General features: G+C 38.4%; 1 protein-coding gene across 1 annotated transcript; it reads left to right on the top strand.

Moving 5' to 3' along the window:
- Positions 1 to 447: 447 nt before the first annotated feature.
- TRDMT1 (tRNA aspartic acid methyltransferase 1) lies at positions 448 to 27,594 on the top strand (the record flags this gene model as incomplete). Its single annotated transcript, XM_079538428.1, has 11 exons — positions 448 to 511; positions 8,461 to 8,570; positions 10,146 to 10,222; positions 11,560 to 11,631; positions 15,040 to 15,105; positions 16,594 to 16,663; positions 17,766 to 17,849; positions 18,279 to 18,643; positions 22,262 to 22,319; positions 23,246 to 23,375; positions 27,494 to 27,594. 11 exons carry the CDS (start codon positions 448 to 450, stop codon positions 27,592 to 27,594), a joined length of 1,197 nt encoding a protein of 398 aa, XP_079394554.1.
- Positions 27,595 to 27,925: the final 331 nt, after the last annotated feature.

The following is a 27,925-nucleotide window of genomic DNA, read 5'->3' as shown; positions in this document are numbered from 1 at the left end:
GCACGCAACTTCACTCTTGCAGATAAAAAGGAGAATTGCTGAGGCCCGCAGAACTGCCACGCACCATCAGCATCAGCTGCCCAGCAGGACAGCAGGCTGGCACCACCCCAGGCCGGTGAGCACGGCCCTTTCCCGGACCCCTTATCCCCTCTCTTTCCGTGCCCACCCTGTGCGGTTTGGGACGTGCCGATGAGGCCCCCCCGGCACTGAAGACCCGCAAGGGTGAGGGGACAGGCTGTTCCAAAGGGTGCCTTCGTCCGCAGGGCCTAACCCCTGTGCAGGGTTAATGAGCAAGTAGCTGTGCCACAGTGAAGCTCTCCTCCGGGGCTGGCACGGAGCCGCCGGCGATCGGGAAGGAAGAGGGCGGGCGGGGGGAACGAAAGAGCGGCGGAACGGCCGGGCGGCACTCGGGGAGGCGGTCGGGAGGGCCGTGCAGTGCGCCGAGGCATGGCGGCTCTGCGGGTGCTGGAGCTGTACAGCGGCATCGGGGGGATGCACCAGGCCCTGAAAGGTACCCGGCAGCCCGGCCGTGCGGCCCCTCGCCGCCTCCCCCTTCTTTGGACGCCATCTTCTCGCTGCGCCCTCGACCCCTGGGGGCTGTGAAGAGCGCCATCTTCTCGAGGGGACTAAGATGGCCCCTCGCCTCGGCCCCTTCCCCAGCCTGCCTGTCCCCCGCGCCCTCGTGCGCGGACACGCGGAAGGAAGCTGTGGGGTGGGAGGCGGCCCCGCATCCCGTAGCTAGGAGGCACATCCATCTCAGGGGCTGGAATGGAGCGGTGGGGTGTGGAAGGGGAGGGGGCTGTGCCCGTGGAGCAGACACGGGAGATTGGTCAGGGCTCTGGTGGAGTGCTTGTGTTAGCGGCCCACAGCTGTAAGCTGGACCCCAAAGCGTCGTGGCTTGCTGGCTATCACTGTGTGCCCGGGAGTGCACAGGTCAGGGATCCATGGTCCTGCCTCTGACTTGGAGAGTGGTAATACTGTGAGCATTAATACGTGCTGTGTCTTCTGCTGGCTCGCCCATGCTGTGTATGGGATGGGCTCAGTCAAATTAGCCTGGGTGTCCCATAGGTGTGCAGGTAGACCACGTGTTCTTGTGACACGTTGCTTTGTGAATAGCTGATAGGTGCCTAACCATGTGGGGTTGGTATGACATTCTCTAAATATGAAAATAAAATATAGAATTTGAGCTGGTATAGTGAGTTTGGGCTAGATCATGTGCCCAGGTGTTTTTGATCTGGTGCAGGGAAATCTGGAGCTGATTTTAGGAGATTATTGAAACTATGGCCTGGGTACCCTTCACCAAGTCCTGTAGGCTATCCATGAATTGGCTTCCCCAAATAAAAAAGTTGAGCTAGGACTATTGATACGGGCTTTATTACTGTTCTGAGTATGGGTTTTCTTGCAAATGCACAGCATTTACAAAAATAACTGTAATAATTTTAATTGCTTACAGTCATTCAAATACTTGTGCCCTTCTACTGCATTATACAGCAGAGATCATTTTCATGAAAATATCGAGTGAAAAAACTCACCTTATGTTATTCTCTTAGTTAGCTGTGAAATATTAATGTTTATGGTAGAATCTGCTTCTGATCATGCAGTCAAGTACTCACAATTACTGGTGTGACATTTTCCCACTGAATGACTTACACTTGAATGCTCATGTCTGTCTATATATATATACCCACACACACAATCACATGCAGAGGTTGCTCTGAAAGTAGTGCCTTTACTTATTTCCATGGAAACTACAACAGATACGAAAACAATAACATTGTTTGTAGTTGAGAATTTGCTTTTTCACTATTTTTCAGCATAGCCACCACCATTGGTTATGCATTTTCACGAGTGGTGAACAAAAGCCTGCACACTACACTTTCCTAAATCTTTACCAGGGAAGGTGACCCGCTGTTACTCTTGCCGCTGCTGAAATGCACCACCACTGCCAAGCATTGATATGTCAATGGCTGCAGCTTTTTCTGCATTCAGTGACACGCTTTTATTTCTTATGCACTTTCATGTCAGACTGCCTGTCTGCTGCTTTTTGTCACACAGCAACCAAATATAAAGGAGTATTGACTGGGGGATTTGGCATCTACTGCTGTACCACCAGCGTCCGCCTCTGATATCTTGGGCCCATAATAAAACAGGAGGCATTATTTTTGGAGTTCTTGTATAATATGTAAAAATACACAGAATACCAAAATAGGTACCTCTGTTGTTACTGTAAATAATCCCAGCCACTTGGTATAGCAATGCATTTTCATTATTTCCAGACTTATCCTTTGAATATTAAAAGCAAAGTATTTATTTATTTGAAATTGTAGGTTTTGAAGTTTTTGTGGAGTAAAGAATGTTTTAGCTAATGGTAACGCTTTTCCAATAGCATTGTTTCTTAAAGTGGTGGGGAACTACCTGTGTGTTATAGGCAGTTTCCATGGAAAGTGGATTCCTGAAACTTGGGCTACACATTTGTCCTTTGGTTTGTCATACGTTGGTGTTTGTAGGTGTATAACAGATATTTATTGAGTGTTATTTGGCTTTGACCTTAGCAGAATAATAGATATCTCATGAATGTTTGATAATGTTCTGCAGCAATTAATGAATTGTAATGCCAGACATGATACTCTGTGGCCATCTCCATCCCCAACTAAGAAAAGATCATTTGCAACACAACAAAATACTTGAAAGAATGGGGATGTTGGGAATGCAAGCAACCTTTCATGATTACTGGAATACTGGAACTTTGCATCCAAAAGATACCCTGCTTGACCCATGCCACAGAGGACATTTACTCTGTGCATGAAGGCTTGGGAATGTATATAAGTTACATGTTGTGTAGTTTGGAGAGTGAAGGAATTAACTGAAACGTTCCTTCCAGTAAGATGAGAATCTTGTAGTTAAAGTCTAGTTAAAACTGATAGGCAACTGAATAAAAAGAACTCTATAAAATTTGCACTGAATTTTATATTTAATGGCAGGCCATTGTGTAAAACTGGTTTTGATGAATTGAATTGCATTCAGGAACACTGATACAGTCGGAAGGTTTGATCTCTTCTGCTGTCTTTTCTTTTTGAGCCTTTTAGACATCTGGATTCAGTTTTCTTAGTTTATGGAGGAAGAAAGGAAAGTCAGGGGGGATTTAAGTGTTTGCTTTTATGTGAAAATCAAGCAGAGAAAAGTGAATGTTCCTTTGAAAGTGCTTTTTCTTTGATAATAATAGGATTTCTTATATGTTTTAGGTCTATACATGTACATGAAACCATGCTGTTCCAAAGAGATCTCTGGTGCATGTTTTTGGATGTCCTTTTGCAGGATTTTTTTTTTTTTTTTCCTCTGTATAAATATGAAGCTTGAAAGAAAGCCCTTCATTCTGCCAGTGCTTTTTTAAGCCCAATACATGAGAGATTAATGTGATGTGTAATGGTTTATTTTCTTGGTGTTGTCTCCAGTGAACCTATAGAGCCAGGAAAAATAAAAGAGTAGTTTAGAACAGAGTGAGAACATAGAAGACTTAAGTGCAGCCACTCCAGGAAAGGTACTTGTTCTACAACAGGGATTGTGCAGTTCTGGCAAGCTTAGCTCAGTGTTGGTTACTGGCTGTTTCACATGGGCAGCTTTTGGGCCAGTTATGTTCAGCAACACTGCTTCTGCCTTGATTTTTTTTTTTTTCTCTGCATATTTGTCAGTGGTTTTAATTGGCAAATAGTTATTTTCCAGGAAATCTGATGCTGCCTTTTTTACCTGGATGTCATTTTTGGCTGTGATCTTTTATAGTCTTTACTTTAGGGTAGCAATAATTGAGTTTTCAGGATGAGGATGTTCGTTGTTTTGGCAATTGTCACTAAAGTAGAGTGCATTTGGGAACAAGTAGCACGCAGTTGGTTTCTACATTATTTTCACCTACACTTAAAAATAGCTGATTTTTAATAAATGAGTGAAAGTTTGTATCCCACTTTTCCTCTGTTGCTACATACTGTTGATGTACAAATTATTAATATGTGGTTGGATCAGGTTCTTTTTGCCAATGGAACGGCTATTTGTGAATTTTGATTTTGATTCAAAAGCTGAGAAGAAAAATCTTGAAGGTTGCCTGGCCTTGTGCTCATACTTTACCTGTAGATAATCCAACATGCAGAATTCCTAGTTTCAGATTTATAGCAATATCTGAATTTTAACAGCGAAGGCATGGAAACTAGAGGTTGATTAAAGTCAGAAGTCATTGAGTCAGTTCATACTCTCTCCCTTGAAGATTCAAGGCAGCAAAGAGATGGAAATGTTTTTCTTTCTTCCCGTCCTATGCTCCAAGCATTGCAAGGATTGTGAAGGTTGATGTTTAGATGGTGTATGTCTAAACCTATTCTATTTTATTCTATTTTATATGCGTATACATGAATGGTTTGGCTGTGTACAAAGTGCAGGGCTTCTGCAATGAAAAAATACAATGTTTTATTTTTAGGAAATCTCTTGCTTCAGCTTATTTCCTTAGCAACTTTCCATCAAACAAACAGTCTGCACTAACTCATTCCCAACCAAAACAAACTTAAAATGGCGTATTAATGTAGGCAGTTTTCCCATGAAAAAATGTATTCCAGGTCTCTGCCTCAAGCATTTGTAATCTGCCAGGTCATGAAGAAGCTCTTTGAGCATAAAATATGAGAGAGCAATTTTTAAAAAATACTATCTTTTTGCAGCCATGAAGGTAGCTGTAGTTTTTGAGCATAGGAATATTCTTTTGTAGCCTCTCTTCTCTGCTTAATGTTATTCATTGTATTTGATAACTTCTGTGAATTGCACAGCACAATGAAGTAAGTACATAGCACAGCTATCTCAGGAGGAGGGGAAAAGGAGAACGCCGACCTGCAGCCACAACATTCAGCACAATGCAAAAACATTGCTGATTTGAGTGCCCTTTAGCACTGATGTTAATTGCTCCCTAAAATACAGCGCTTTGTAGCACGTGATGGTGCCAGTTGTGCTGCAGTGTGATTTTACATAGTTTTTAGGCTGAACTGAACAGAGCCGTACAAATAGAGCAGTGGAAAAAAGTTGCTCAGTATCCTGCAGGAAGCGAGTATCGGGTTCGCTGATAATCGTGTTAACTGCAGTCACAGACAGTTCTGCCTAATCGTTTAGGCCACGAGCCGACAGCTCAGAACTGAAATCTTTGCTGTCTGTTTGAAAGGGAAACAGAACGGATACAATATGTGACTAATCTTCCTTTTTCCATCTGTTCCCGTATACCTGTTAGGGTAGATAATTGTTTTGACTCTGATTTTGCGGCGCGGTGGGATCTGCCAGGCTGTGCCCTTGGTGTAACAGCACGCTGTCTGACATTGATGGGTTCAGTACATAAGTAGAAGGATGAATATAAACAGATCCATGCTAATTTTAAGGTCTGCATGACAAAAGGGATCAATACTTCTGCAGTGGAAAAGGACAAATATAGTAATGTCAGAATTTTTGTTTTCAGAGTTTGAAGATGGCACCCTCTGGGTCTGATTTTTTTTTCCACATCAGAAGCTAACGCAGGCATCCTGCCTGTCTTTGTGTCAGATGCCACACCTTTCAGTCACTGCAGCAGCATCTCTTTCACACTGGTGAGGCCTGAAGTTTGGTCATTGCCTCTGTAACTTAATTAAATATTGTTACAGAGTTTCTCATATGCTTATTCAAGAGGTTTTAAAACTCAAGTGTGAAATCAGTGTGATAGAACTTTGAGTTCATCTGATTTCAGCCAAGAGGACAAAAAGAGGCTGTGACACCTCTGTCCTTGCCTTCCCATGGCCTGTGGTGTGCAGCTCTTCTGAGCTCCGACATCTTTCTCAGAAACACGCGGTCTTGTTTTGAGGGCTGTGTTGAGGAGGAGTGTTGCAAATCAAATATTCCAGCAACTAATCAGTGTCATGTGGAAAATGTGTGTTTTCCTTAGTCTGCCTGAAACAGAATTCTTTTCTGCAGGGGTGCAATTCTCTTAATAGCTATATTTGGAAAATTTCACTTGTTTAAAAAAACCCAAAAAACAACAAAATGTCTAGATCCATTTATGTTTCAGTATGAAAGTTCTGCTATACATTCTGTGGAGCTCATCTTGCTAATTGAGCAGTACTGGGGCTCTTTCATATTTCTGAGTTGATTTTGTACCTTTTGTCAGTGGAGACAGCTTAACACAGTCTTGATTATGTTTTTGCAGATTGCTTTCAGTCTTGTTATGATGTAGTCTTACATATTATTTTCAAATAATATGTAGAATTGCCATAGCAAAATTATCACAGTTTAACATCAAAATTATTTAAATTTCAGGAGAAGAGTTGTTGAGAATTGTTTCGTTTTCACATTGTGTGAAATCTGCACAAGCTTTTCTTTGTTAGGTTTGATGAGTGAGATCTGCTTGTTTGTTTGAGGTCCTTCATGCGTTCTAGGGTATTTCCACACACAAAAAAAAAAAAATACACTTAATCAGCTTTAGAGGGAGTCTGTTTTGTAACAGGAACACCAAAGTGAGCACAGCTATTGAGTGGAAAAGAGAAGCTTTGAAAAAGTAATCAGGTATTTCTTTCTTTCTTGCGTATATGAAAGAAGAGATTGAGTTGAGGTTAGTAAAAAGGATGAACATCTGAATCATGAGTTGCAGGGAAAGCACACTGCCTGCTTTTCAATTGTTGTTTATAAACTGTGTGAATTTACATAATAACTTGAAATTCTTGATATTTTTTTTTCTTCTGGAGTGCCTGGAACACACAGTAGGGATCTGTTTGTCAGGAGAATGTGCTTTCAAAAACTGAGAGAATAGAAGAGAAAAGCAGTCTCTTAAACAGTGCTTGAAGTTTGTTACCATTGCTCAGGTGTTGTAGCTTTGTTTTGGGGAGGGGAAAGCATGAGCTCTTGACTTCGCTTCTTAGTTTTGACAAGTGACCTGCAAAGGTGATGCTCTTTTCACACTAGGTGTCAGTGTTAACGTACCTGTTCTGTAATCTCAGGTGTAGGCACTCTGGTGTCCTTAAGAGTACGCCTCCGTTTAGGGTTGGTTACACTTTATGGTCACCATATCAACACAGTAACTGCAAACAGTGATTTATGTGTTGTCCCTTAGTGGGCAGTCCCTACTTCTTTTTCTTATCAAAACTCTGGCTCATCTCGCCAGTTACTGCATTCCATAAATGCAGGACAACTACAGTGATCTTTATTAAGGCATCTATTGCAACCTTTGCAATACTCAGATTTCCTTTTCATCTTGATTTGAATAGTATTGCCTTGAAAACATGCATGGCAAAAGATAGTAGATGGGTGGTAACCGCATCACTCAAAATTATATAATTGTTTTTTCAAACTGTAAATAATTAGCTGGGTCACAGTAATTTGTTAGATGTCTCGTAAGGTCATTTGTTAATGTGTCACTTGAGTATGCTGTAAGACTACCTGAAGGCAAATGGCTTTTTGCCTTGTTTCTTTTGGCTTGCTCAAGCCTTGTTAAAATGGCTCGTGTTTCAATGGGGGCTTTGTGATGGTGATCATGATGTAGGTTTCCTGGTGGTTGAAGTTGGTGTTGTGTATCATAATAAGCAGGCTGGCTGTTCTCTGCCTGCAGGTCTAACAGTCACCGCAGCCTATCTTTCCAACAGAAAGCCTCAGTGAGGGATAGTGTTCAAAATGATGAATAGTGTGAAGAGCAGCAGATTAAATACTGTTCTTTTAAGTGTTTATAGTTTCTGTAGAGTTCTTTATAATAACCGTGCTCATTAGTGTACTTCTTAGCTCTCAGTAGGTTTGTTATTATGTTTTCCTCCATTAATGACTGTAAGTGTCCCAGAATGCTTTGTCTGATATCAAGAGATCGGGATCTGCCAAACGTCCTTCAAAATGTTTGGTATTTTTGGGGTGTTGGAACCAAAGGAGACAGCAGTTGGGTTAGAGGTCCAACTTGTTATGGGGAATATGCACACAAACGTTCTTCAGGTACCTTCTTAAAGTTTTACTGCAGCAGTATGCATATCTCAAACATATTTTAGAGGTACACTAGTTCTCACAGGGAGCAGAGAAGCAATAAATTATGTATCTTGTAAGCTGACAGTGGCTGGGGAGCTGCAGGCGGCTGCTGTGGGACTCGACAGGTTGACTTGGGCTGCCTTCCTATAGTGAGGGAACTTGGTCACCACAGAGGGTGCCTGTGGGTGGGAATGTTACAGATACAATCTGTTCAGGACTTACGTGTGGCTGTGTCTACAAATTAAGAAATGCACAGTTAGCTTCCCTTTTTGGATATATAAGAGAGGGAAGTTCTGGCCTCCAATTAATAACAGTCTGTATTTCATATAAAGTTTTAAAGGCAACACAGCAGAGTTTGATTTTGTCATTTCTCTTTTATTTCTGAGCATAGCTGTAATACAACTGAACAAAATTAAATTTCGAGAGTAAAAAATTCAATCTATGATTTTCAACTTTATTTTATTTTAATTTTAGAAAGCTGTGTATGTGCAGAAGTTGTTGCTGCTGTGGATGTGAACACTCTTGCCAATGAAGTTTATAAGCACAACTTTCCCAGCACACCATTATGGGCAAAAACAATTGAGGTAATGACTTTTTTTTATTCTAGCCTGGCATTTCTAGAAGTTGATTGACTTCCTATCCATATTGGTACCAAAGAGAAACAGGCAGACTTAATTATTGATGTTAGGGGAACAGCAGTTTTACAGTAACTGTCATTTAATGTGCTGTATTTGCTTGTTGAAGCAGATGGATACTTAGAATGAGATCTTTTCCTGGAAGTCTTGATTGCTGCATTAAGGAAGGTTATGTGAGTGTCATGTGGAATGCTTACCAGCTCTAAAGGAATGACAAAAATCACATTTCTAGATTAAAAATAATATTAAGTGTTTTGAGAGAATTTCATTAAATCTGTTGGAATCATGCCTTTACTTTGTAATTATAGTTGATCTGAGTAAAACACAGGAAAATATACTAGATGCCTTGCATTTTCTTTGTGGCCTCAGTAGGTCAAATGCTTTAGGAATTCTGTCTCTTTACAAAATTATTAGGGAAGAAATAGGTACAGATGTCTCAGATTAACAGAGGGGCAAACTAGATATGGGATTTTACTTGCAGAAGTTGCTGCATACTTTTTAATCTTCTTTTGCAGTTTTACAACATGACAGTAAGGTAATGAATTTGTTTTAAGATATCAGCTTAAGTAAGGTGGCTAAAGGTTAGCTGCTTATTCAGCACTCAGTAATAGCAGACTAATAATAGTTTACAGTTTTATATGGGAAAAGAAGTGGAAAGATTGCCTGTATCTTCCTGTTATAGGGAAGAGCAGATTACAGTCAATAAGACCTTCCCTAAATTTACTAAAAAACAGAGGAAATTTTGTCCAGTTTCTGTGGGCAGTTATGTTACATTTTATAGATATGTTGCAAAATATGTAAAGCAGTGATTTCATTGTCTTATTTATAGTTATCTGTTGGATCCTTCTCTCCTCTTGGCCCCTTAATATACTGACCTACTGTTAGAATTTAATATAGGAGAACTAACGCCCAAGCGATTAGTTTGTGCCACAGTCTTTTCTCTTTGAACAGAAATGCTTTTGCAGACTATTGCTTTCAGCCATGAAACAGCTCTCTGTGATTTTTACTCAGCAAAAACTAGAATGAAGTAAATTTCATAGGATGCATTGGTAATGAGCTCCTGAGAGTTAAAACACATCTGTCTAAGATTAACTGAAAGCTATGCCACATATAGCTTTTTGTGTTGTATGCATGATGGATTATAATCTAAGCATTTGTCATATCTCAAAAACTGCCATTAAGCAAACATTTTTTTTAACTCCTTTTAATCAGGATCTACTGAAAGAATCATGAACTAGTTCATCTCTTCTAAAAGAGTGATTAAATAAAAAAAGTGTTATGTATAGATGCTGGTATCATTGGTGCCTTGGGTTCATTTTCAAGGCTGTTAATGCGTATTTGCTCTGTATGGTTTGCTGAGGTAGAAAAGAATGGAATTATTAGGTTAAGTGGGAGGTCAGGGAGCTTTTTACTAGATAAAAAAAACTCTGGGTGTAATGGGGTAGTTTTGTCTGAAGGTTGGTTTAATAGTTTTGTACAGTTCTCAGCACTGAACATTCTTATATTTCTTTTTCCCTTGTTCAGGGCATTACACTGAAAGAATTTGACAGATTATCTTTTGATATGATTTTGATGAGTCCTCCCTGCCAGCCATTTACAAGGTAGATACAGCGGCCTTTGAGTAAAGGGCGAATAAATGTTTTCATGCATGTTATGGTGTTTGGCCCATCTGTGTAGCTTTATCTTCCTAAGCAACCATTCTGTGGCTGTGTTCACCACAAGGTTCTACTGAACTGGAAGAAATGCAGGAATTTGAATTTTAATTATTGATTATACTTTGTATGTCCTTTTTATTCAGTTAAAATTGATTGGACTGCCTAAAGCACCTGTTCTGCACACAATACTGTTTTTCTGACAGAGGAATTAATAAGTCTGCATTTAGAACTGCTTCCTTTCCCTTTAATTAGAAGTCTAATTTTTCAGTGGGGTTGCTCCAGAGGGAGAACTGGAATTTCTCCCTTCTGTGGGTGATTAAGATTGGAATCTGTTCTTTAATAAGAACTTTGCAAGTCCTTTGAAAATTACATATGCACACAGTTTATTCTGAGGAATGTTCCTATTTTAGCCAAGAAAAGTGTATCAATATTTGCACATAGACACAACTTATGTTTTCAAAATGTGTTGGCTTTGAAATGATTTTATGGATGACATAGAGAAATATCTTCATTGTTTAGGAACTGAAATTGCTAGGAGCTTGTCAGATTTCTTTCAAATGCAGCTAGTTTGACAGCAGTGGTTGCTGGAGGAGAGGTTCTCTCAACTATAATATAGTTACATAATTATAGTAAGGAAATACAGTTCTCTTTGCTATAAATATAACATTTTCTTTTGTAATGTAATGAAAAGAATGGACTGTGTATGACTAATTAATCTAGAGACATGCTAAATTCTTCTACCAAGACTTAGTCTTTTAAACAACTAGTACAAGTTACGGAAACCAAGGCCTGGATTCATTATCCAATTAATCTCCTTATTGTAAGGTAAATGAGCCGTCCAGTTCAATAGCTCTAAATTAGTTAAAAAGTTATCCACATCAGGCTCAATCCTGCAAAATGGTGAGCACTGTAACCTTAACTTGTCTGGATAATTTAATATATTTGGTATAAAGTAATTGGCTATGCCCAAATGCTGCTCTTTTGTGTTGCTGCTGTTGTTGTTCCTTCAGGAGTTTTTTTACTAAGACCATAATACTAATGCTGTGCACACTGGCGTGTGAGTTTCATTATTGAATGCTTCAGTGTTAACCTTGTAATGGATTTCAGGTCACACTCATTCCTGATGGCATTGCAGAGGATACTGCCTCATGCCTGGACATGATGATTTTACAGAATCTCTTTTCAAAACTTGAAGTAAAAAGTGCCAGCTTTCTGTAGAAAAATGTAAGTGGAATAACAGTGTGCTCCAAGTAAAATGCAGTTGTTTCCTTATTATTTTGTAGAACTGGCCTACAAGGTGATGTATCTGATCCGAGGACAAAGAGCTTTCTTTATATTCTTGATATTCTCCCAAGGTACAAGTTAACTTCCACCTCAACTCTTAAGCCCTTGGTGTTACTAAGTAGTTATTTTATGTTGTAAGTAATCTGTAATGTTCTGCAGGGATACTGCTAATATTTTATTGTGTTATTTATTTGTTTTCGTATGATCAAAAATAATTTATCATTATATTTTACCAATGTCATTAAGTAACATTTTGAAAACTTCATTAAAGCATGATATCAGCTGCACAATACAGTATGTCCTCTTTCCCATTCCACTCTTTCTTAAAGTGTCTGTTCTGTCTTTCTGGTGCTACTTCGAGCTATATTATAGCAGACTGTATTTTTTGATTTGTAATTTTGTTTTGAGTGGTAACACTAAAAGTTTCATATAGCATTGATCTGTCTGAACAGTGCTCTTTTTTTGTCTTAATCTATTCTTTTTGTCTGGCACGACTCTGGTTCCTAACAAAATAGCCTTAATTGTTTGTGTTATTCATATATTAAATTTGAACAGTAAATTCAAAGTGTTTATTGCTGACATAAATTGTTCTTATTAAGAGTTTTAAAAATCAGCTCCAAGTAATGTTTGTAGTCTTTTTTTGGGAAGAGATGCATAGCATTTTAAGCATCTTTGTAGGTGAATGGAGCAAGCAAGGAGTTGTTCAGAGGGATTTATTTTGCAGAAATCTCTGCCTATGGATTGAGATGTCTATTAGGCATCAGCCTGAAAATTTGCACGAGTTATGATCTACCAGACACTTACTCATCATAAACAAGGGCAGCTGTTCACTGTATTCTTCTGTTGTCTAATCTTACTTCCAGAAGAGGAGGAGGAGGGAAAGAGGTCTGTCTGTCTTTCTCTTCCCACCACCATACTCCTGTATTCTTTTCTTTCAATTTACTATTAGCACTGGGGTAAGTTCCTTCATTCTTCTTCCAGAACCAGCTTTACAGCTGGCAGCATTAGGGAAAACACTGTTTTGCCCTTGTCATCAGCAGGTGGAGGATATAGGCACAGAAAGGCTGAGTGGCTTGACTGGGATCACTTGTTGAATTTGTGACAGAGAACACAGAACAACCATTTCACTAAGTTCTGTAGCCCAGTAAGTTAGCTTAACCCAGCTTTAACCCAGTTAGTTAAATAATAGGTAAAATAGGTAAAAAGGAAGAATGCTATTTCTCCTCCACATCTAGTAGAGGCAAAAAAAAAAAAAAAAAAAAAAAAAGGGAAATATTGTAAGCTTCAGAAAATGGTGGAAGATGTGTTTTTTGAAGGAGAAAAAAAAGTCAGTTCTCCTCATGACTGATCTTTCAAAATGACAAACTAAAAACATCAGGTAGTATATGTTTGTCAAATTATAGTACCTTCCTTATCCTTGAGGAAACTCTGATCTATCTGTTCCTTGTCATTAAACTGAGATGCAGTTAAGAGTAGGGCTGCTGTTGTGACACTGCTGTGCGTTGGCATGGAAGTGTCTCTTCCTGGTTGCTGTGAGTTTAACTGGATAAAGGGCAGAGACTTTTCCTTCCCAAAACCAATGCTTTAGACACTACAGGACATGTTTTTTGTCACGGTGATGCGGAGCTGGGCTTGGCTGTGGCACTTTTATCTCAGCAGCCTGTGAGACGCTGCTGACTTCCCTTATCACCTTTACACAGGTTGTTTCTAGGGCAGTAGTTACTGTAAGACGTCTGTAATGTGTTCAAGATGGTAACTTCTGCTTAGTTTCTTGGATCCATTAGATTTATGTTTTACTGAGATAGCGTTTGTGTATGTTTTGAAGAAGACGTGTTTGCCAGACGTTATGCAGGGAGTATTTCAGCCCTAAAAAGGGAAATTCTTAATATAGGAACTATCAGTTCGTATTCAAAATTGATATAGCATGCATTTAATTTGTGGAAACTGTAGAAAAGTTTTTCATTCCTTGGCTGTTCCTACCTTATGTTCTGCCTTTTATAACAAAATGTAGCTGAAACAGAGCTCAAAGATAGGCTAGGAAGGCAAATATTAAAGGCACAGAAAAGGCAATTTCAAGATCTGGAAACACCTGGGAAACCTTTCCAGCCCTCAGCCAGTGAACACAAAAGCTGGCCCAAACGGGCCAGATACTTTCTGTTTATTGTATCCAAACCATAACCCAGGGAAATCTAATACTAAGACTTCAATGTTTGTTAATTTTGCAGAGAAGTTAGTGATGTTAAAACCTGCCAAGTATTTAACACACACTCTTTGTATAGTGATTATTTGCCTTGTGACATGTTGATCCTGTATGAGCTTTTGCACTTCAAGCTCTGCTGTGGATTCATTACTCCAAAAATAAGCTTCACAGTAGGTGATGGTGATGTTGAGTATGGGTAAACATACCAACAGATACGTTCTCCATTCCTTTCCAGGGGGGTTGGCTGATACTTTTTTATTTCCACTTCAATGTTATTTTCAGTATTTTCATATTTGCTGTAGTATTTGTACATTTTCAAATTTCTTGTCAAACATTGGAATTATTCATGCGAATTTCTGTAACTGATGATAGTTTGGAAATTGCCAAAACAAATTCTGCTGTGATTTACATCAGTACAGTCTGAAATCACTTCCCGACTTAAATAAACCTGGATTTACTGTCTGTTGGCATTAATGTTCTCTTCCTGTACACTGTTCTGAGATCTTAGATATGGTAGACGTTGTGTATCTGTGATGGACTTACTGGAGTATTGGTTCCAATGCATGTTCCTTGTCACTTGAATCTGAATCGTTCATGGTTTTAAATTGTTAAAATGGTCCCTGGCACAGTTTCGGTATGGTTCTTTCTCCAGAGATTTAATAAGCTGGTTTTGGAATTTCCAGACCTCTGCACTGATGTTGTGTAACCTCAGCTACTTCTCCTTCCCTCCTCATGAAAATGAAAAAAATTAAGTACAGACAATTGAAAGTATATGGAGTTTGAACTCTAAATGTAGTATTTTTTAAAGCAATTAAATGAATACTGACTTTGAAGGTTCACCAATAATTTGGATACGGTATTTTAACATTGATTTCAGATTTAAGTACTTAAAATAAATAAATAAAGTGCTCTATTCTATGGGTAAATTGTAGTATTTTTCATTCCCTATAATTTTCTTTTCTATTACAAGCTTAATCTTTGAGTAGCAATAAGTCAATGCTTTAGGAAATGAACAGTGCTATATGTTTTCAAAAGATCACGTGTGGGATACAGATGGGTGCAGCAGCCCATCTGAACAAATGTGGCTTTTGTTGTTGTTTGGAATTACCAACAACTCATATGGGAATTACTTGATCTATGCGACATTGAGGTACATCTTTTTATGGACTAGCATGATACAGAAATATTTTGATCTTGTAGCTAAACAAGTATGTAGATAAATATAATGTAGTTTACTTCCTACAACTGTGATCTATTGATATTTTCATCTTTCTTTTAGGCTCCAGAAGCTTCCAAAATACCTACTTTTAGAAAACGTTAAAGGATTTGAATCCTCTTCTGCAAGGTAAAGTCTAACTTATACATGGTTTATTTTTTAATAAAGAAGGCAGGATTTTTATTTCCTAGAATTTAAGAGAAGAAAAGAGTGAGATGGCACAGTTAGCAGCTGTAGGTAAAAGATACTGTTTTAATTTGGGAATTAAAGTCTTGTGAAAGGAACCTAATAAATAACTATTTCTCTAAGCAGATAAAACAGACTAGAACTTGACTCTGCTTTTTCTTTGATGACTTGGTGTCCTTCACAAGGGAACAATATTATTTTTCAAGGAGAGGTTTTGGATTTTACCGATGACAGGAGCTTTTGGTACCTTGTGCTGAGATCGCAATAGAATGCAGTAGCTTTCTTCAGTGCTTTTGTTGATAGTATGTTGTTACTGATTCACTGTTGCTATAAAACAGTTCATAAAGAGAGTATGAAATCTTCATATGACTTTTGTCTGAAATATGAAAGAGGAAGGTTGGTGATAACATTACTTAATAACAGCAGGACCATTTTCCTCACTTGTGGAGAGACAGGGATTTAGTCATCTTTCCTCATTTCTTGCTGGAAATAAAGTAGGATCTTTTCTTGCATTTCTTAAATCAGCGGGAGAGCAGCTAGCTTCTTCATGCTTCTTCATGCATGTGGCAGGCAGCTGGGAGACATTTTCATCTTTTTCACTGATTAAAGCATGCAGCAGTCCTATTGGAGATTTGGACTGCTCCTGGAGAGCCTGAGATTCCTAAGGCTGCTCCTTGCCTGGCCAGTGTTTGGAACAGTTTGTAACTCAGGAAACACTCTGGTCAGAATGGTTGCTTTCTCTTGGGCTGCAGTACCATACAGTGCCAGATATAGGGTCACAGTTTGTGAGTTATATATAGCCTGCATATGTACAGCCTGCATGGAATAGGAAAGGCAAATCTTTACAGGAAAACTCCAATATCAGTGATTTTTTTTATGCTTGCAGAGCACAGTCCATGCTTGCTTTTATTGTCAAATCCACGCATTTTTGGCTTATTTTTTTATTAAGCTTATAATATAAATTTTATAATAAGCTTTATTAAACGTTTTATTAAGCTTAGCTGATATCATGTGCATGAACAGAGGGAAACAGTGAGCCATTTGTATCGATTTCAGTGTCAAGTTTTATAATTCACAATGAAGAGGAAGTTATGCTCTCATTTTCCTTGCTGGCACACTCACCCAGAGATATACACTTCTAGAGATGGAATATTTTTGAAGGGCTGTTTGCACCCCCATAGGTGTTAGGTACTTGTGAATTCGTAGTGGTCATTTTTAGCTGCAGTAACACTGCATTTTGTATGTTGTCTGTGAGTTCAGAAATGCGTTACTTTACATGTGTAATTCTCTGTCTGATTCTTTCACTGAATGTGAAATCTCAGTACCTAAGGTACTACATTTGATGTGTTTTCACTTAGGATAAAAAAAACTTAAAGGATTTATAAGGTCTTATGAAGGGCATAATTGCTTCTCGATTCTTCTCACTGTCAGAAATGAACTTCTGCGAACACTAGAAACATGTGGATTTAAATATCAAGAATTTCTCTTGTCTCCAACCTGTGTGAGTATTAATTTTATTCTAACATTATTTAACTGTTCAAACACTGAGTCCAAGGACATCTGAAAATGATGTGTTTATCAGAAAAGGGTGTGGTGCCCAGAGCTTCTGAATGAGAGCAATTTGATATGACAGATTTCTCATTGGTACATTGGCATAATCTTACTGATGTTATTGTTGTGATCCTAGTCATGCATTTTTTGTTAATGACAAAATATTGACTTAGCACAGCTCAGAAATATCATACATGTATGCAAGTTAAGTAGTACAGATACAGCTCAAGTGCTTTAATCCATTTGTTTTGGGATTATTCTGAATTCCAAGCTGAATTCCTCTTACGTGTAGAAATACCTTACAATATTAGTGAGTGGCACAGAAGTGCAGGAGGAAATGTTTGTCTGCTACCTTTCCCCATGCCATTTTTTTAAAGTAGGTGTGAATGTAAACCATGACCAAGAAGGTGCTTCCCTGCAGGAACCTTATTGTTTCAGAGCTGCTGATGCCTGTGATTTTTCCAGCACAGAAAACATGACTGTCATTTGTGGGGGCAGGGCCACTGTTTGTATGTTTCCTTGACAACTGGAAAAGAATTAAGAGAGGCGCCAGATTGTGCGAGACTAAATGGGATCAGTGAGGTACCATATGTATTTGACAAAACATGGTAGAGTAACCTGAAAGCCAGTCGTACATTTGTTTCATTGTTGGATGTCCTGTAGTTCCTTGTAACAAAAGGAGAAACCTTTTTCCTGGTTTATAAAAAACAAGCAGTACTCATCCCAGGAAACAGTGGCGTGCCTCATCTTTCTTCTTTCCTCAGATAACAATTTGCTTATGTTCCTGTTCATTTACAGAGAAAAGCAGAATCGTGAGGAAAAAAAATACCTTCTTGTTTCTTTGAGGTTACCTTTGCATGGGAATTATGTTCGTGGTTCATTAGGAGTATTTAGGTACTATCAATTAATTTTGATATCTCTTAAGTGGCAAAATGCATTAGTGTGAAATAATCTTATTACTGTAAATAATAATAGGTATCTTTTACAATGCTATTGATCAGTTCTTCTCCATTTGCCACATGGACTAAAAGCTTGTGGATTTTTGCTTGCAGCTTGGCATTCCCAATTCTAGGCTGCGGTATTTTCTAATTGCAAAGCTTCACCACGAGCCGTTTTTCTTTCATGTTCCTGGTCAGGTGAGTCTAATTTCTGTTCTTCAATTTTCTTGATTTAATGAAGATTGTAGTTTAAATTTTCAGTTTAGTAGTGTGGACAGGAATGGATTAGATAAGAGATATCAACAGATAAGTTGAAATCTGTCTCTTTTTGTTTGGCCTCAATGCTGTGTCTTCTAAAGACTGAAATGCATATCAATGGTTTAGTTGGCTTTAAGCAGTTGAGGCGGAAATATCTTTTAGTAAAGGCAACTATGTGCAATTCTTTCCATCATCATTGCTGTTAGGTCAACTGATCTCAATGCTAACTTACTTCTTTTTTAATCTTTGTAAAAATAACACCGAATGGCTATTTGCACCTCTGAAGTAATTCTTAATCGCTACAGTTTCTGCTGTCAAGTTGTTTATCAAATGCAGTTACTTAATCTTTCTCACAATTTTATTTCTTAGATATTGACAAGATTCCCAGATCAGAATCTAGAAGAGTTATCCAAGGATGAAGTTGTTGACGAAGCTAGTTCTTCCTTGCCTTCTGGAAAGAAGAGTCTTCTTTCAAACACTGGTTCTGATTGCAGCAGCAAGAATGGACCCTTGCCAAAAGAGGCCTTTCTTTTTAAGCTTGAAACAGTAGAAGAAATGATAAGGAAGCATAGTCAAGACAATGATCCCTCTATTCAGATGTTACAAGATTTCCTGGAAGATGAGAATGAAGAAATGAGTCAGTATTTTTTAGCACCCAAGTCCTTGCTACGCTACGCTTTCTTGTTAGACATTGTTAAACCCACTTGCCGGAGATCCACATGCTTTACAAAAGGGTAAGTTGCAAATAAAGTGTATTGCTGAATCATGTCCTGAAACTTAGAGTGTGTATTGTGCTTTCATTTGTGTACTAAAAAATTGAAGAAAAAAAAAAAAAGAGCTATTTCTTCACGAAAAAAGACAGGCATCTGAGAAAAAAAAAAGTAGAAAAATCTCCTTATATAGCATGTTTCCTAATTGAATGGAATGTCAGCATGAGACTGTCTGGCAGAACATCATGTGCCCACTCCAAAAACGCATTCACAAAAGACACTGCCATTTGTTATTGACCTTCACAGAAGCTTAATTACCCCTGCGGAAATATGGTTCCAGTAGACTGGTATAGTACTGATTCATTAATGAATTTCTGTATATTGCTCACTGCTGTTACAAAGTGTCATGCATGACAGATCCATTCCTCATTAAAACTGTCTCCACTGTACGTTTTATTGATTTCCTGGGTGTTTTAGCTGTGTAGGTCAAAATAGCTGTGAATTGGCCATATATCATAAAACCAGTTAGGTTGCAGCATTACAAATCATATTTGATGGAGCAGAACACCAGTGCTTTTCTGTCTAGTAGTTTTCTGATTCATGCTTTGGAATTTTATGTTTGAATGGCAGATGTTGAGCGTTTTGAAATACCACAGGCAACCTGTCAGGAGCTTCTTCACTGAATGCATTGGTACTGGAAAGTGCCAGTTAGAGCCTGGAGGTTTGTGTTTGAGTTCTCAAGATGTTTCAACAGAATGATGATCAACTAATGAATTAAAGCTAATTATAGCAAGTTTTTTTAATTGTTAGTAGAAGAAATTAGAATGTCAGATGAACTGAATTCCTGCAGATTTTGTGATTTCAGCTTTTTGCTAATAAGAAAGCTGAGAAGAATTTCAAAATTCATGCAACAGGAAAGCCTTTCCTCCACCTCTCATTGGTATATGTCTTTTCTGCCCTCACTGTTTTGAGTCCTGGGGAAGTCAGCACTGTGGGAGCTGTTTCATAACTAAAGTTGTCAAATAAAAAAGGTAGGCCCTCTTCCATTTGTATTTGTTGCCTTTTTAATGACATGGGAGGAGTCAGGCCAGATAGCTGTAGTTCTTGGCTCATGATTTGCTGGCTTTGGAACAAAGAATTGGAAAGGGAAGATATGACCACATGGAGAACCATGTCGGATAACATGTACAGCTCAGCACTAAGACAATTGTTACAATTACATTTCAGTCTTCATCCAGAGCTCTTTCTGAGGCTTAGAGTACATCACTGCTGTAAGAAGTTTAGGAGTGCTCTGAAATGTCAGATTTGGGAAAGAGGACCCTGAATGAAGCAGAACAGTACTCAGAGCGTAGAGAGAATCTCTTTGCTGTGGTACTTGTATGGTGTCTTCCTTACCAGTCACACTGATCGCCAACATTGTCTCCTAGTTCTGACCAGTCCTTAGATAGCTCTGGCAGGATTCATGTGCTGAAGATAATCTGGATATGGCTCCTTCACTCATTGCTCATTCAGAGACTTTGAACACATTACATCAGTGCTTTTGTCTGCCTGTCTGCCTTTGTCGTACACTTTGACTTCTTTGGGGTCAAAAAGCTCTGGTGGGGTTTAGGGCAAAATATAGATGTGATGTTTGAGAGATGGAGCAGGACCTTCCAGCTTAGGCTCCAAGACAATTTGAAGATGATTGCTGAGTTTCTTCAGTGTGCGAATGCCATTGGTTTCTCTAAGAAACATGTTTGTGAGGTCTGAAGTTGTGAAAGAGGAAAATTACCGTTTTGAAGGACAGAGTAAATGAAAGCTATTTATTTGATTCAAATTATTCTGGACTCATAAATTCTTGCTATGCAGACAAGAACAGCCTTCAGAGACAGTGCAGTATTAGTTACAGAAATTCTCTCTAATGACAGAGTGTACTGGGAAATAATATATTAATGTTTGAAACTGAGCTTTTTATAGTGCTTAGAAAATAAAGATGGGGTGTAAGAAAACAATTGTGAGTCAGGTGAAAATTTAGGACTGCAATTTCTTAAGCCATCTGCTTCTTTCATTGTAACTGCTAATGAAATATCCAAAAATCAATGCATCATTTTTCACTGTGGCAAGATTTCCCATTTTTAATTATGTTCTGAGGCGTATTAATTTTTCTGTAGTCAGCAACTGCAATAATAATCAGACATTCAAGCTAACATTGCCTATCTGTCCACATTTTAAAAAAGGAAAGGTAGAACAATCTTCATTTGTAGATCTAGTTGGCTATACCAACTGGATTATTTTTTTTTTTTGTGAGTTCTTTAGTCACAGTTATTTAGATTAGGGTGTATTAGATAACATGTATCACATTTAAAAAATCCTTTTTTCCCCATAAAACTCTGAACTACCACTTTGAAATTTATCTCGTTTATTTATTTTGTCTCAGATACGTTCAGCCAAAGTAAGATCAAATAGTATTAGATACCATGTAAGATGAGGATTCCTCAGGGCTATTTGTTTTACCTTATTAAATGTGGCATTAGGGAATTTTCAGAGTGCTGCTAACCAATTAAGTGTTATATGTTTACAGTTCAATTTCATGTGGTGTTAATGTTTAGGTCACCTTGTCCTGATCTGAGTTAAGATTTGCATGTACTTTATTTTAAAAATTGCTGTTGGTTTCACTGATACTGGTAGAACTACTCATAAGCATTTCCAGATGAAGAAATTCTCAAGATTTGAGTCATATTGAGTCATTATGTCTTTGATGAAGGCAGACCACTCTTTTATTCATTGTGGAGTTAGGCTTAAAACACAGTGGTCTTTACAGTTACACAGAGGAAACCTGAAGATAGTATATATTGATGGTTGATGCAGACCACTCGTGTCTGATGCAAGGATCTTCCAAGTTCTTCTACTTTGCAAAAGCCACTGATGACTTGATTCAGTCTCTTTCTGTTCGGTACATTCATTTGCTATCATTGTTAGACCATCAGAGCTTGTTTCTGAAAGCCCATGATTATATTTAAATGATAGCCTGGAAGAGAGTACAGAGTAAACATATTGTTATGCAGTCAACCACAAAGCATCCAAAAAAGCTGTCATATGTTTTTATAGCATAAGCGTACTTACTGTTTAGTTGGATGCTGTTTTTCATTTCTTTCTTTCTTCTGCTTCTCTGCAGAGAAGCCCATCCCCCATCCCTTCCCTTTGTGGAAAATTTGCAAGCAAGCAAAAGTTAAATCTGACTGAACTACTTTGTTCCTAATGGATTGATTGAAAGCTGCAGGATCACGCGTAATGGTCCTGCTTTAAATATGGTCTGCCAATTAGAACCCTAGGAGCGTTTGGCCTTTGACATATTTTGCCTTAGTGTAAAATCAATGTTTGCAATGTAGATGGGCCTTTCTGATTATGCTGTGCTTGAGTTACTTTCCTTATATAAGGCATTAGCGTGGTTAAACCCCTGTGCATTGATTGCAGACTCATCCCCAGAGGTTATCTTCAGAGACTACTGCATTTCAAAGTTAGCATTGTTGATAACAAGGCCTTTTCTTTAATCAGTCCAGAAGGCTGTTCGTTAATTACAGCAAATGAAGTTCATCTTGCATCACTGTGATTGTTAGTACCAACGTCCAATGAAAATACTCATTTAAGATTGTTTTTGTTAAGGTATGGGCACTATGTAGAAGGGACAGGCTCAGTTCTTCAGACAGCAGTAGATGTGCAGGTAAGTATGAGAAATACTTGTCTTAAAGCTTGTTTTGTCTGTCTTCTGCTTTGTTATTCTCAATATCACAGCAAAAATGCTTTTGAAGAAACCAAGTTTCTATCTGCTGTACTTAGAGTTTCCAAACAGCAATTTATTTGGATCAAGATATACCTGTGCCTCTCTTCCTGGAGAATGAATTGGTATTTTATTATTTGTAGTGTCACGTAGAGATTCCACAGGGAAACCGTTTCAGTGTGAAAACATTAACATTGACTAATTCTGTTGACAAATTACAGTGCCAAGTTGTGATTCTAGGGACTTTTTTGTGTACATGAGCTGGTAAGCATTGTCAAATGTTTAATATTAAAATCTTTGAATGTCAAAATTATTATCTGGAAAGACATAACATTTTGAAAAGTTCAGCTGTAGATACTGAGTTCACCACAAAGTGGTACTTTGGCATGGGGATACAGACAAACATTTCCTCCTGCACTTCTGTGCCACTCACTAATATTGTAAGGTATTTCTACGCATAAGAGGAATTCAGTTTGGAATTCAGAATAATCCCAAAACAAATGGATTAAAGCAGTTGAGCTGTATCTGTACTACTTAACTTGCATACATGTATGATATTTCTGAGGTATGCTAAGTCAATATTTTGTCATTAACAAATGTTTGTAGTCCTTTGATTGCCTCATTAAGTATTGGTATGGCTTGTAAACCTGGGGAAGAAGTGATGAATTCCTTCATGGCAACGTTGATTTTGTTCTTGTCAGTGCTCATATTAAGATATTGGCTGCAAAAATAGGACATTTAACATGCTTTCAAATTGACTTTGGCACTGTGATAATCAAAGAAATGCTCTGTTATGATGTGAGTGTTACAGCGTAATTTCACGTTCGGCCTATGTCAGTGATACCTGTTGTTTTGGATATTCTTTGTAGCTTGAATCAGTGTTTAAGCACATTGAGAACTTAACAGAAGAAGAGAAGCTTATGAAACTGTCAATGCTAAAACTGAGGTATTTTACTCCAAGAGAAATAGCAAATCTGCATGGATTCCCTCCAGAATTTGGTAAGTGCTCACAAAGTACCAACTTCTACTTCATTCTTAAGTCATACTAATGTAGTTTTTTGTTGGGAGTAATGTGTGCATTTTATTTTGTAAGTTTTTTCTGACCATTCAGCTTTTCCGATCGGTTCTTACTAATTGACTTACTTTTCTCTAAATTCCCTTTTGTCATGAGGAGTGCTGTATTACTGAATGACAGTGAAGGAATATCTTTGTTTTACAGTTGAAACTATTTACTCAGCAGCCAGCATTACCCATAACTGATAAGTCAACATATCCTGCCAGCTTAGGATGTCTTAGTTCTCACTATTTGAGCTGCTTGCTCCCTTCCATACGTTTGCAGCTGGTAACAGAAAGGGAATAACTTCACAGTATACAAATGCTTCTTTGCTCAAGAGTAACAAATCTCTTCAAGTAATGATTTTTAAAGTCCTCTCTAATTTCTAGAAAAGGCAGTCCTAGCCCTTGGTCAGTTACTTTGTTTTCTGTTTTGGTGGAGACAAGGGAGTCAAGGAGCAAGACTGGGCAATACCAGTATGTTGCGCACAAGTCAACTGGAATTAAGCCAGCAATAAATGCACCAGAGTTTTCCTTGCTCTTCAGCAAAGAAAGACAAAGAAATTGAGCTGTTACTGTCTGCCAAGGAACTTGGTCTGCTGCCATTACATCAGATCAATGTATTGTCTCTCAGCAGTGTAGACTTGCAGGACACCAGTGACCTTGACTAACTTGTAATATATTTCAACTTTCTAAGCGGCTTCAAGGAGTGCTGCTAGTTTGCATATACTTTTTTCTTTCATATCTTTAGGGTTTTTTTGTATTTATTCCTTGCAATTACATTTGAAAAATTACATTAAAAGAACATTATCGAGTTTGCATTAGAGTTGACACCACTAAGCTTACTTGTTCTGTACTTTTTTCATGAGTGTGCCATGTTGAGTTAGATGTCAATATGCAGGAGTATTTCATAGCCTCCCTTCTTTAATAGATTTGTCTTTTTTGAAGATGTCATTTTTCTTAGCATCTCTCAGTTCCATACTGACTTTCATTGTTGTAAAGAAACTTGAGCTAAATGTGCCTGGATTGGTCATGTATAGGCTTATAATAATGTTTAAGTTCCATTTTGAACACAGAATTATCCATTTTCTCTCTTTTTAAATACACTGCTTGTTATAACAGCCTGCGTTTTCCAAACATTGGATCAGTCTTTGCAATACCACTGAGAGGTGTACTAGAGTTAATGTTGCTTCTATTTAATAGAGGCAGAACCAAGGCACAGAGATTTGTTTAGATGACTCCATGTGTTTGAGTGACCTTTATTGTTTCAGAGCACTTGGAATGATGCTAAGCTTTCTCTGTTCAGAGCTCATCTTCAGGGGCAGCTGTTTCTGCGAACCACAACTGCACTCTGAAGACAAGTCAGGCTTCTGAATTTGAGGAGCATCCAGATAGTCACTATCTATGAAGTGCTCACTTGGCAACCTTGTCTTGTCACCAGAGAAATGCACAGCAGCCAGGGACAGATCGCAGCTCTTATAGTGCTAGACTCTTCTGCCTTAAAGATGGAACCTTCTTTACAGCTCTTGCAGTTCCCTTCTTCACTGTACTACTTTTCCAGCTTCCATAACACATGGAACAAGCCACGTATCCAATGGCTTCCTTTGTCATGTAATCCTGATTCATATGCACAGTAAGGTTTTCCCAATGCACTGAGTCACATGTCTGACATTTCACTCCTTTGTTTTAATCTAGATGTTTCCCACTTTGTACGTGTAAGGGCGGAAAAAAAAGTGTTACTCAGCTCTGTGTTGATTGGAATCTGGTGAATTTAGCTACTGTGAGTTTCTTTTGAGGATTTAACATACCGTAAATTTTCTTGAAAAGACTTGCAAGTTGCTATATTTATGGCTACATTAAGGGGTATGTCACTGATTGCATTTCTTCCATACTAAATTTGAAATCGTTCTTGAGAGGTGTGGAATTTTCAGAGGAAAATACACTGTAATTTCACTGCATCTGTGTTCTTTAACAACAATTTGGCTGAAATTTTCAGTGTCAGAAAGCCTGGAGTTGTACCCACTGCAACTACTTGTTGTTGCATGGATAAATAAATAAATTAACAAATGAATTATATAAATGAATTGACAAATGAGAAAACTACGAGAGTTGAAATGAAAATGAACAGAATGTCAGGAGGCTTTGTCACAAATAACAGCATATTGCTAGCTGCAGCAACAGTGTTATAAGAAACATCATCGTGTCTAAATGCAGCATAATTGCGTCTGTATTCTAACAGATTTATGGTCTTTTCAAGTACATGAGATATAGAGCTAAAGTCATTGTCTTGTCTTAACGTTAACAGATTTATTTGTGCTTTTAACATCTCAGTGTATAAGTTGTAATTGCACTATAGGTCAATGAAAAAATGTGCAATCATTTATCTTAATCATGGGTCCCACAGCAGTGTCATTAAAAACGATCAGAGCATTCTTGCACCTGTGACCTGCTTTCATGAGGGTGATGTCAGGAGGCCTTTCCCATTTTTCCTCTTAGCAATGTGTGTAAGCTATTAAGAAACGAACGGCAGCAGCACTCTCTGGTAGTGCTTGTTGTCAGGACTTCAGCATTGCAAAGTAACATGCAAGACCTAAATGATACGGTGAGATCTGTGCAACAAGTACGAGTGTTCTGGTATGAGTTGTTAAATCTGTCCTGATGTAGTTACTCTTGAGCCAAGAAGACAGAAGATGCAAGATAATGTAAACAGGCAGATGAAGGGAGGTTTGGGATATAGAAAACAGTCCTGAAAATGAATTATGGCTTTCAGTTGCCAAAAGGGAGGAGAAACTCTGAAATTATCAGCGTTCAGATAAGCTCTAATTACATGTGCGTGTGTATGCATAAATACACATTTATTTTCATATACTCTTCTGAAGTGTGTAGTTTATGTACCTTATTCAATGATACACTGTGAAAACGATTTTAGTAAGTCTGTGTGGGGAAATGCAAATGGTTGTTCCAAAGGGAAAAGAAGGGGTGCTCAAATTTGAGCACTGAGAAGCTGTTCAGAATGGCTGGAGCTGGCAGAAAACATGTTTACCAAAGCAGTCCGTATTCAAGGCATTAATAACTGGCAGAGAAGGATGGAACAATTCCTCCCAGACACCTCCTCCTCAGCTTCCCACCCTTGGCACAGCAGCTATCCAGCCATGTTCTCTCCTGAGCTCTCCTTGGACAAGGATTTTTCTGAGGTGCTCTGAAAACTGCAGAATATATGTATCACTCCTTCCTCACACGAATCGTGCATCAAAGCTAAGCTGGGTGGTGATGACCTCAGGGTCAAAGTTACATGTTTCTTCTTATGGAACGGGCAAATAATTGAACGTGATCAAGTTTCAACAGCTTAGCAAATGACCATAACAGTCGAATCACCACTGCTTTTCATCTTTCAGTCAGTTTGCAGGTACACTTCAGCTTGTAGCTGGAGTGAGCTGAGAGCAGGCAAGGATGGGTACAGCAGACCAGCCAGTTGGCAACTTCTTAATTTTCAGAAGCTTGGTCACCTGTGATTGCACATTCAATACAGAACACAGCCCTTTCACAATAGCTGGAATAGTCTAACATTTTCTGGTCGTCCTTTCTTCTTGCCAGTCAATGCATTTACAATGTGAAGGACTTTTTGATGGCGTCTGTATTTCTGAGTGCATTCCACAAGGACAGCATTGAATTACATGGAAAATTGTCCAGCTGCTTGATCTCTCCCTGAATAAACCTTCCTCATAGCCTGATCTGTACTGGTAGTATCTTGCAATATGAGACTAATTATAACTGGCCAGAGGGCCTCAGATTGGAGTTAAAATATATAGGCCTGTAATGAAATGCATTTTATTGTATCTGTGGAGTCATTTTTATTTTCTTTCTCCTGTGGCTACGTTACTCTTTTCATTTTCTCTTGAGTAGCAGTTGTGCAGTGTACAATTGTATTTATAAATTTGTGAACTGTAGGGGTGTGTGTTTTAATATATGTGAAGTCTGTATTTCTGAACTGCTCATTGGAAAAAGGAATAGCCAGAAAGCCAGGGAGAACCCTGGACTAATGACTCTGCGCTGTTTTATTTTAGGCTTTCCTGACAAAGTATCAATAAAGCAATGCTACCGTCTTCTGGGAAACAGCCTCAACGTACACGTGGTGGCAAAGTTGATCTCCATTCTACTCGGATAATTTAGAACCTGAATCGGATGACTGTGGATTGGTGACGGAAAATACTTCAGTCTTTCACGAGCAAGCTGGTGGCAGCCTAACAAACATCAGAACTAACTAAAATATACGTCCAGATATTTTGCTAAACAGTTCTGATATGTTTAAATACCTTTCACTCACAGTGGATTTGCACTCCAGATGTCTTTTATTGAAATGGAGGTTTCCAGGAATTAATTGCTCCTTTTAGATATTGGTTTTACTTTGCAAATGAAAAACAGCAGAAATAATTAAATATGTATGTAAATAAAAATGGAGAAAACAGTTTTATCTGAAAGCTGTTCTCAGTACAATA

Source organism: Tetrao urogallus, assembly GCF_951394365.1.
Source record: "Tetrao urogallus genome assembly, chromosome: 7".
NCBI lineage: Eukaryota > Metazoa > Chordata > Aves > Galliformes > Phasianidae > Tetrao > Tetrao urogallus.
The sequence above is the reverse complement of the archived record's forward strand: the minus strand, read 5'-3'. Positions and strand labels throughout refer to the sequence as shown.